Source organism: Chinchilla lanigera, unplaced genomic scaffold, assembly GCF_000276665.1.
Source record: "Chinchilla lanigera isolate Chin_1 unplaced genomic scaffold, ChiLan1.0 scaffold00098, whole genome shotgun sequence".
NCBI classification, from domain to species: Eukaryota; Metazoa; Chordata; class Mammalia; order Rodentia; family Chinchillidae; genus Chinchilla; species Chinchilla lanigera.
Window position 1 is genome coordinate 5,337,581 of NW_004955499.1, and position 10,987 is coordinate 5,348,567.

A 10,987-nucleotide genomic window follows, 5' to 3' on the forward strand; every position below is an offset into this window, starting at 1 on the left:
ATGGGTGGATGGATGAATAGATGGGTGGATGGATGGATGGCTGGATGGCTGGACGGGTGGATTGGTGGATGGATGGGTGGATGGATGGATAGATGGATGGATGGATGGATGAATGATGAATGGAGGGGTGGATGGATGGGTGGATGGATAGATGGGTGGATAGATGGGTGGGTGGATGGGCAGATGGGTGGGTGCATGTATGGATGGATGGATGGATGGATGGATGGATGGATGGGCAGGCAGGTGGATGGATGGGTGGATAGGTGGCTGGATGGGTGGATGGGTGGATGGATGCATGGATGGATAAATGGAAGGCAAAGCTGACACTGAAAAGGTACATGAGTCAGGCAGCTTTCTCTCACTCTAACAAGATACATGAGAAGCATAACTTAAAGGACGGGAAGCTTATTTGGCTCAGTTTCAGAGCTCCCAGTCCCTGGCCTGCTGGCTCCATTGCAGAAACATCATAGTAGAAGTAATTGTCAGAGGAAAGCTGATAGCCCTCTGCCAGCCAGGAAAGAGAGAGGAGAGAAAAAGAGAGAGACCAGAGATAAAATATAGCCACCAAAGCCACACCCCGAAGAAGTACATCCTTCTCTGAGGTCCTACCTGCTCAGTTTTCATCATGTCCCATTAGTGCCATCCAATTTTTATTCCATCAGTGGACAAATCCAATGGTCTTGTCACAATCGGCATAATGCAGTGACCTCCTAAAGTCCCCTCCTCTGAAGCCTGGTCCACGGAGGGTCAAACCTTTAACACAGGAACCTTCGAAAGACGTTTCAGATCCAAACCATCTCCTAGGAAAGTTATCTACACTCTCCTATTTAAAGCTCACTAACCAGACATTGATCACTTGTGTGTAGTCCTGGCTTCCAAAGCAGCCAGGAAGTGGAGCCTTAGCCACAGGTAACACTGGGAAAGCTGCTAGCAGTCTCTCTCGATGTTAATTCTCCTACTAACAGGCACAAGACAGAAGCGCAGGAAGTCACAGGGTTGCCCTGCACTGACAGAGTGTGTGTCAAAGCTGGGATTTGCAGCCAACAAGATCTGGTTTTAGACTTTGCGTCCCATTCATTGTAACATCTTCATCTAACTCCATATACTCCCCTGCACACAGTCACAAAAAATCCACCCTACCATCTGTCTGGGCATCTGTATGCCTCCCTGCACCCTTCCTGGAGTTCATCTGTGCCCTCTTACTCCCTTAGAGTGGCCATCCAGGGCAGCTTAGCCCTGGTCGTCTTTGCTCTGGCCCTCTTATTCCTACCTAGCCCCTCTGAGCTGCCCCCATTCCTCCCTTAGCATCTCTCCATGGACTTTCTTTCCTAAAGATGGAAATACTTGAGCCCAGTCTGTTCATCTTTGCCAACTGCCCACTTGTTGATGCCAGGAGAACCCCAGGCAAATGCCCTTGCAAGAGCTCTAGCTCCTTTGTTCAAGTCTCTGTCATCACCAGTTGCCATTCCAGAAGACCTGCAGGCAACCTGTAGTGGAGGCAGCAGGCTTCATGGAAGGCCTGTGTGGTTTTAGGCAAGATATCAGGGTAGTTCCCAAGAATGATGGTAGAATGTGGTGGGCTTCCTGCCTTCCTCTGCTGGATTTCATGAAGACAACTGGATTCTTCCCTTTCTTTTAGTCCCTCTTTGTTCATGGCTGTCTTCCTTTTGCATTTTAATACCCATCAAATGTTTATTGGTCTTCTTTGACGTGCAAGATGCTGTGCATTTAAGAGGTGTGGGAGATCCAAGCTTGCATTCAAAGAGCAAATAATGTAGCAAGACGAGCTGAGACTGCAGAGGATCACAGATGGACCTCAGTGCCAGATGAATGTGGAGACCCACCAGAGGGAATGGGGATCCTGGGGACTTCCAGATGGGAATTGAGATAGGGTTGTTGAAGAAAAATTGTGGTGGGGCCTTGAAAGGTGCATGGGATATTAATATTCCAGTAGCAAAGACGGGAAGGGGACATGTCTAGTACACATCACACACCCACTTTTTATTGAGTTTTGTAGCTCTGTCTTTCAGTATGCAAAGCCAGAGTTTAGTTGTGGTTGGACTCCTGCATCACTTAGTGGAGTTTGGATTGCTCCCACACCTGCCTGACTTTGAACAGAGGCTGTTAGCCATAGCCTGGAACTGTGTAGTCTTCCTTCAGAGTCTTGTGTCATGATTCTGATGCAGCCAAGCACAGGAAGCTGGCGGAACTCGGTCTAGGACACGTTAGCCCAGCGCTGACCACTTAAAGGACGGGGATGCGGTTCTCAAGAGGGAGTCAGCTCCTGCAGTTGGTTAAAAGGCTCAGGCACACAGAGTTCAGGGATCATTTATGTGCACTGAGCTAGAAGACCTTGGTGGGCTTGGGTGGTTCCAGGTGATCTTTGAGTTGCTGATTTGGGGTGTCTGTTCCAGGATGGGGAAAGGCAGTGAGATTTTTGAGGCAGGAGAAAGTAACTCATGATAGGCTTGGGACCATGGGATGGAGGAGACCGTTGGGCCCCGCGGTGTGGGTTCCTCACAGTAATAAAAGGCCAGTATCTGAAGTGGAAATGGAAGAGCTCCAAGATAATAGCAAGATGTGGAAGATAAGTCTTCCAATGGCAGCAGATTTTGGAGCAGATGGAAATTCATGTGCTTCCACTGTCATTGCCGGTAGCTCCATGTCCCCAGTAACTCCTAAGTCACCTCTCCGCTGTGACCCCCACACCCTCAACCTGTGAACTTGCCTCAACCTGTGAACTTGCCTCACAGGAAGAAGGGAGGGGTCCCATTCAAAGAGATAACGCTCACAGCTAGGAAATGGCAGAGCCGGGATTCGAACCTAAAGCTGAGGCCCTAGAGTTGAAAGGAACAGCTGAGGGGAGCAATTCACCAAAGCACTGCACCCTTCAGGACTGAGCAGAAAAGGAGAAGCGAGTGTCTCGGCTGCAGAACCCCCAGAATGGCAACCGGAAGTGAGCAAGTGCCTGCTTTTGGGGGTGCGGACTGGTGTCTCTGGAGCAGGAAGGCGCTGCCCAAGCCCTCGGGGTGGGTGCAGGGGTCGGGCAGTGCAGGGAGGGACAGGACGCAGCCTGGGAGGGGTCAGCTGTACCGCCAGGAAGAGCCCGCGGGCCAGCTGAGTCCTGTGCTGGCTGCGGCCCTCTCCCTCTCCCTCCCCGCCCCTCCGATGCCCCTCCCCATCCTCCCTCCCCTCTGTCTCTTTGTCTCTCTCTTTCTCCTTCTCGCTCTCTCTCTCTCACACAGTTGCTTCCTATATCTCTGCATCTCTCTGTCTGTAGACCTGTGGCTCTCTGTCCGCTTTCCCTGTCTCACTGTCCCAGGCTGCTTGCCTCTTTTGACTCTCACTCTATTTCTGGGCCTGTCTGTCCACCTCTGTCTCTCTCAATCCTCTCTCTCCCCCTCTCGTTCTGTCTCCCCCTCCCCTTCCCCTTCCTCTCTCTCTTTCCCTCTCTCCCTCTTTCCATCTGTCTCTCTGTCCCTCTCTCTCCCTCCCTCTTTCCCGTCCCATTTTTCCTCATCTGTATTTCTCTGTGTGGCTCTGTTGGCCTCCTCTCCCCTCCCCCTCCCTCCCCCTCCTGTCACCCTTCTCCCTCCCCCTCCCTCCCCCGCCCTCTCTCTCCCTCTCTTTCCTTCTCTCCCTCTCCCGGGCTCTCTGTCTTTCCCTCCCTCCCTCTCTCTCCTTCTCTCTCCCTCTCCACCCTTTTCTCTCCCTCCCCTCCTCTTGTTTCCATCTGGCAGGCAGATGTGTCTGTGTAATGATCCTCCCACCCTTCCTGTGTCCCCTGGGGAGGGGACCTGCTGGCTGTCCACCAGCTTTAACACCATGTCCTCTGGGTGCTCACGTTGGAGCGGGCTTGCCCAGAGCCTGCCATCTCTGGGTCCCGTGCACCACCCTGGAGAGCAAGTGCGAACTGCGGGCTGTCGCACTGAGCCTGTCCCTGCAGCCTGAGCTCTCTGGGGGCTTGCAGCAAGCTCAGGCTTGACTTGAATGTCAAGTTCAAGCCGCGTTCCGGATTCGCAGCTTTCAGAGCTGGAAGGAGAGGGCCTTTCTGTGTGTCTCTGACTGCAAGGACAGTTTCTCAATGGTTGCAAACAGCAGGCTGGGTCAGCCAGACACTAAGTGGCGTCTGAAGGAGCTCTCTTGTCCCCAGAAAGCAAGCAGGATGACACACACTGCTGTCATTGACAGGAAGACCCTGAAGGTTACTGACTGCTGTTTTCAGGACTGCTGGAGGTAGCAACAGCGTCTTCTTGCTGCAGCCGTATGCCTGGTGTCACCCCGACCTTCTCTGGGAGTGACAGATGCCCTGAGCACGTCTGAGTGACCTGGACGCCCTGTCCATCTCTGCCCCAGATTGCCAGCCTCTCCTCAGGAACATCCTCTGATATAGTCACCCATGACAGACCACACGCAACTCGCTCACCCTTTTTCCCAGCCTCTTCCAAACAATAAATTAAACCCCACACAGGGAAGGAGTACTCCCTGTGATAAGGCAGAGGGATCGGGACTGCAGGAGCTCCAAGCACACACCAGCGACTTGCTTTCAGTGGATCCCAGGCTATCCTGTTGTGTCTGCAACCAATCATGACGAAATAGCTGCAGAGCCCTCCCTGTTGTTTCGTGGCATAAGTGTCAGAGTGCCTTACAAGGGTGTGGGTTGCTTCTCCTTGGGAGGTAGCTTGGGTTTCAGGTAAAAATCCATGAGTCATGGGAAGGTTGCTCATGTTTTGTACCTCTTTCTGCTAGTGGTGTGCGTTTCAATTCTATTTTCATTAGTCATCTCTCCTGTCTCTATCTCTGTCTCTCCTATCTGTCTCTCTGTCTCTTTCTCTCTCTGTCTCTCTCTTTCCCTCTTCTGTCTCTCTGTGTCTCTGTCTCTGACTCTCTCTGTATTAGGAACTGAAGCCAGGGCTTTTTCCGGAGCTACAACCCAACCCTTCTTTCATAATTATTTTGAGATAGGGTCTCTAAGTCCTCAAGTTGCCCAGGCTGGGCTAGAACTTGTGATCCTTCTGCCTCAGCCTCCCAGCGTGCTGGGATAATAGGCATGTGCCACCACAATGAATATAATGCTCTTTCAGAAAGTCACACTTTTGTCCAGCCAACAGGAAATGCACCCATTATTTCAGACTGATTGTTTGTATATGTGTTACTTTTCCTAAGAAATGTCAGTATTGTAGGGGGGTTGTGGAAGACGGAACTTAATTTTACAAACTAAGCGTGCTGCTCAGGTGTTGATGAATTCACCTAATTTGGAGCTTCTGACAGCTTTATGAAGGTTTAATTTGCATGCTGTAAAACTCCAATCCCAAGACTTTTAATATGTTTGTCGAGTTGTACAGCCCTAGCGACAATCTAATTTTAGAACATTTTCTCCACCCTAGAAAGATCCTTCCTGTTACCCATTTGCAGTCCTCCATCCCCCACCTCTAGCCTCATTTAATTCTGGACTCACCATTTTTGGATTTTTTTCCCCTAAAATGTTTAAAGTACAGTATCAGTTGAGGTCCTAGCATGTGTCAGATGGCCCATGATGTCGTGTTAGTGTGTGTGCCTCTGTGCGTGGCTTTATCCTGCTTTGGTTACATGTGAGCTTTGTGCCTGCCTCTTGCTCACCTTTGGTTTTGAATAGAAATATGGGTGGCCAGCTCAAAGGGAGACTGGCTAGCCAGCGGTAGCAGAGCCAGGTGCTCATAGTATGGCTGTCAGTTGGGACTCGTGAAGCACGTACTTCCTAAAGTCAAGCCCCAAAGTTTATGCTAGGAAGAAGGACAGCCAGGTGTGAGAGCTCTCCTGAGAGAATTTGTTTCTCCATTTGCTAGGTTTCCAGCACCTGATCCTTGGGGGTTGGGAAAAAAGTGAAGGAACCAGAGCAGAGAGAGACTAGGGGGCAGTGGATGAAGGGAGAGAGACAGAGACAGAGAGAGAGGAGAGAGACAGAGAAGAGAGACAGGGACAGGGACAGAGACAGACACAGAGAGAGATGAGAGAGAGAGAGAGAGAGAGAGAGAGAGGAGAGAGACAGAGAAGAGAGACAGGGACAGAAACACAGACACAGAGACAAAGACAGACAGAGAGAGGAGAGAAAGAAAGTCTTTGAATGAAAAGAAAACACTGTGTTTTGTGTGCTCAGTTTGGCTCACACCAACTGCTTCATTTGTTTCATCTCATCCATTTGGTGCTGCTGGTGATTAGACAGCTACAGACCGTGTGTCCCACCTCTGGAAGGCTGGGGCACAGAAGTGCTATGTTTTCATATTGTTTGGGATCTGGGGATACTGTGTTTGCTCACACATCATGAGATATCTTGGGCAAGGGACCTGAGGGTGAACCAGGGAGTCACTTGGTTCCTGTAAAACTTATGCACCCAACCTGCAGGTCAGTTTACAGCATGTGTTTATCACATCTGAGTTTTGATTGCTAGGGGAATTATGTATGTCAACAATGGAATGTTTTGGGGTTAGAGCATCTTTGATTTGGGATTTGCAGATGAGGGACGTTTGACCTACAATGCATTATTTTTACATTGTCCCATTCACCCTGTTGAGACTTAAGGATGGCTGGAAAGAATGTAATTCCATCCATAGTTGGACAATAAGTGTTCCCTTTCTTAAAGCACTGTATTGACATGCTTTTTGCTTGTAGCTGTTGGTTGATTGTGATGAAAATTTAGGGTGAATGTCTAAATTTACAGCATGTATCATAGTAAAAAATAGTTGTCATTAATTCCCCTCACAACCCTCCTCCTCACTTTTAACACATATATCTCATCATCCTGGCCACTTTCTGAAGCAGGTCTGGAAGTTGACCTTCCTGACAGTCTTTAGTTGAACAGTTGTAGCTGACTTGATGTCCTGAATTGATCCAAGACATTGACAATTTGTGGTCTTTCTGACTTTGGGGAAGACCCAAAAGTGGCTCCATGCCAGATCTGGTGAATAAGGTGGATAAAGACACAGCATCCTGTTTTTAGAAGCCTGCTTTTCCTTGGGTGGCACTCGGCAGGACCATTCGTTGTATTTCTGATCATAGTTTGTAAAGACACTCATGAAAGAGGACTTCCAGACCTGCGGCAGGAATTAGCAAGAATGATGGGATCAGTGTGTTTGAATAAAGGGAGAAGATTTCATAGGAGGTTCGTGGCAATGCGTCTTGTACTGGAATAAGTTGTTTTTAAATTTAAACATTCAGTGTACATTTTCAACACGTCACCTAAGGATGGTTTTTAGTGATATTCTTTCTATATTTTGAATCACAGGCAAATCCATCTGGAAAATGCTGTACTTCACACCCAAGTTCAACCCTGAAGGTGCCAATGGATGCTTTTCCACACACGTGTGTTTCTGTTTTGGGAACTACATCACCCACCACGACCCACCTTTGCTGTTCGACCTTTCCAGAGATCCACGGGAGAGAAGCCCTTTGACTCCAGCAACGGAGCCACGTTTCCATGAGATCCTCAGAACCATGCAGGAAGTGGCAGACAACCACACCAGGAGCCTTCGGGAGGTCCCCAACCAGCTGTCTGCGTGGAATGTGCTTTGGAAACCGTGGCTCCAGCTCTGCTGTCCGTCACCTTCCTCTTCCCTGTCTTGTCAGTGCGACCGAGAAAAACAGGGTCAAAGAATGAGCAATTAGCCGTGAGCTGCTGTGGGTCTGGAGACCAGAAAGATGCATGTGGCTGAGTCCGCTATCTTCATCGCAATGCCCTGCCTTGTCTTGCTGCCTCAGATGTGTTCTGATTCTCTGTCCTATCACTGCAGTCCTGAGCAAGACATCAGTGGTTACCCAGCCAGTAGGGGTTAGGTCCTGCTTGCGGCATCTGTAGTAGAACATGATAAACTGATGTCTTCCATGGCCAGGGTCTTTGGACTTGGTGTCAGTAGGGTGAACGGGACACTCACCTCTTACACCACTGCAGCAAGGTGGAGCAAGTTCAAGAGTGAATGCGCCCATCTCCCCGACTAACGGGATAAGGTGTCATTTACATGATCTCCTCAAGTTATCATGTAACCTCCAAGGCTAACAAGCACAGCAGCCAAAAGACAAGCACACTTCAAAGACTTTAGTAGATAGTAGCATATTCAGCTTTATAACAAATGAAGGCCCATCTTCTTTCCTATGCAAAGAGGATCGTACATTCCTATTTGATTATAGGAAGACAACTCAGTATTACTGTTATGGCAGCACATATTAAATGCTTTTAGCCATATAGATAGATAAACAGATACATGGATACATAGATGTACAAAGTTTCTTTGCTTAAGAAGATTAAGATGTTTAGGGAATCGAGGTGTTTATAGTTATTTAAGTAAATGCAACAGAAGCTCCCAGGTAGATTTGGGCAATGAATCTACTGTAAAATCTTTCAACAAAAATACACAGAGCTCTCCTGAACTGATTTGTAGTCCATTGTCAGTAGTATATTCCAGTCTTTGTCTTGCCTTTTGGTGGGTGGAGCTGGGAATTACAAGGGAATTTGGGGCTTCTACTTTCCCAGGAATGTCTTGGAATATAATTCAGAATGGCTCACATGGAAAGTATGTTATCTGGGGTCCAAAAGAGGTGGGGCACATGTAACCCATGATTTATACACATATAGGAGTTGCTCCTGATTCCTAGCCATGAACTAGAGAGGAGAAATCAGTAGGTAGTGTTGCTACTTTCCTGTGATTATGTTTTAATCTGACTTCCCCCAAACCTCAGTACTTCTGGGAAAATCATAATCAGGTCACGTAGGATGTGGCTTAGGTGAGAAATTCCAAGTCTGTCTGGGGAACGATTTCTCCACCCTTCGAATTCAAGAAGTGGTCCAGGTGGCACATCCTCTCAGAAAATGATTAGATGACTTTATAGGTAAATGGAGACAAGCTGAAGTGAACTAGCTTACCAGTCCTCTATAAATTTGGGGGATGTGTGTAGGCATTCTTTGTTTGCTCAGCACAGGTCACTCTAAGTCCATGTAGGGGAATGGGATACTGAGCACTCTCGTGGCTGTTGGGAGAGATATGGGAGCCTATCTTGGGCTTTCTGAAACCTGATCCAAATATCCTGAGTTCCTCCACAAAGGAACCCCCAGGATTCCACAGCATTTCCCCAAGGCCCCTTATAGCTCTTCTATTTAATTTTTGCTTTCCTTTTCTGGAGGGAAGAAAAAAAGAAGTGATGCCCACACCATCCTGCCCCTGGAATTTTTAAAGCCAGAAAGCAGATAGGATTCTTCCTGTTAACATGAATTCCTTCCTCTGGAAATTGTGCAAAATCTGTCATTTTGTTTCAGGAAGCGCTCATACAGAAGAGTGGACAGGGATGTTGGTGATGCATGGAGATTATTCCTGCAGGCATCCAGGAAATCCATGACTTCTGTAATCTGGCTTTAGGGTGACATTATTTACTGAAGAAATCAATGCAAGTGGACTTTTAGAAGATGCCAAAGGGTGCAGGGAATATCTGTGAGAGGATTCTGTAACTAGAAGCACGTTTATAGATGATACTGTATGCCCGTTTGGGTGTAGAGTTATTTAATGTGTGAAGTGTCAACAGGACTTGAAACACAAAATATACCTCTGTCTGAATTGGAACTGAGCTTAAAAGTGCCTCAAATACCTGATATCACTATTAAAATTCAGGACATTTCAAAGTCATGCTTATTTGTAATAACCATAACGATCATAGATTTCAAACTGTTTACCACCTGAAGGTTTTGCTTTTATTGTATAACAAATTTGATTTTTTTATTGGGTGGGGTGTTGTCCAGGAGAGATTTAAGAAAGCTGGAAGGTACAGGTGTTGTTTGTTTTTGTAATTTTACAGAGCTGTAAGGCATGGCTACATATTTTCAAAGCATTCTATTGATATTATTTCTTCAATTCTATATTCAAACCTTCCTGCATTTTGAAGCTTCCAGAAAGCTCTTCAAAAAGAAGTTCATATTCCTCGCATTACATCAATGCCAAAAGTTAAGCAAACAGCTCAGTAATGTATGGGTCATTTGCACTGCACGGAAAACAGAATAAGTGACATATCCCTGTAAGAGAGAACTTAAAAGAGGTGGCTGACATTTCAAACTTCCCTGAAGAACATGCAATATAGACCAAGCAAAAAACAAAAAATAAATTAAACACATACACACACACACACACACACACACACACACATAGGGATAGTATTTGAAGCATATCCCAAAAATGCTTCTTTTAAAATGATTGCATCAGATAAAAAGAATTCCTTGTCACATGTTAATGCAAAGCTAAATAAAATACTCCTTGGCAATTAAAAATGTTGCATCCAAATTCTCTCCTTTCCTATGTGGCTGGGTTCCCTAATACACAGCATGTTTACACTGTTTCCGGCAGGATGTTAAGCAGTGTGTAGCAGCAAACTATCAAGACCCTTCTTAGCTCAGAGAAGAGGCTGAGGTATGCAAAAGAAAGTAAGAAATGCTATGGAAATCACTGTGGAGATTCCTTAAAAACCTAAAGCTAAACATTTCATTTGACTGGGCTATTCCAATCCTAGGTATCTTCCTAAAAGAGTTCAAAACTTCCTATTACAGGGATCCATGCACACCCTTGCTTATGGCACAACTCAAACTAACTAAACCTTGGAAGCAGCCTATAAGTTCACCAGCAGAGGAATGGATAACGAAAATGTGGTATTCACACATAATGGAGTACTATTCTGCCATAGAGAAGGATGAACTTGAGTAGTTTGTAGGAAAATAGGTGCACCTGGAGACCAAAATGTAAAGTACCTCAGACACACGAGCTTAAACTCAAAGTATAAAAGATTAAAAAGTAAAATAAATGATAGGTACTAGGAAACAGGAAGATAGGTCTTTCTCAAATGGGACAGGGGTCCCAGAAATGGACGGAGGAAAGGGGGAGGGGAGTAAAATGAATTAAGATGTGCTACATTCACATACCAATGCCCCCATGATGCATGCAATCATTGTATGCTTTATGCATGTAGTAATAAAAGTAAA

General features: G+C 46.8%; 1 protein-coding gene across 6 annotated transcripts in view; it reads left to right on the forward strand.

Annotated features, from left to right (window-relative positions):
• Positions 1–10,282, forward strand: part of Sts (steroid sulfatase (microsomal), isozyme S) — a 167,412-nt gene extending 157,130 nt beyond the window's left edge. For 5 of the 6 annotated variants that reach the window (XM_005406533.2, XM_005406535.2, XM_013505576.1 and 2 more), the window contains one exon: positions 7,262–10,282. In XM_005406533.2, coding sequence (XP_005406590.1) covers positions 7,262–7,641 — 380 coding nt within the window. In that variant the 3' untranslated portion in view covers positions 7,642–10,282. The remainder of the gene's footprint in view (positions 1–7,261) is intronic. The other variant, XM_013505577.1, reaches the window with a different exon arrangement.
• The last annotated feature ends 705 nt before the right edge of the window (positions 10,283–10,987 follow it).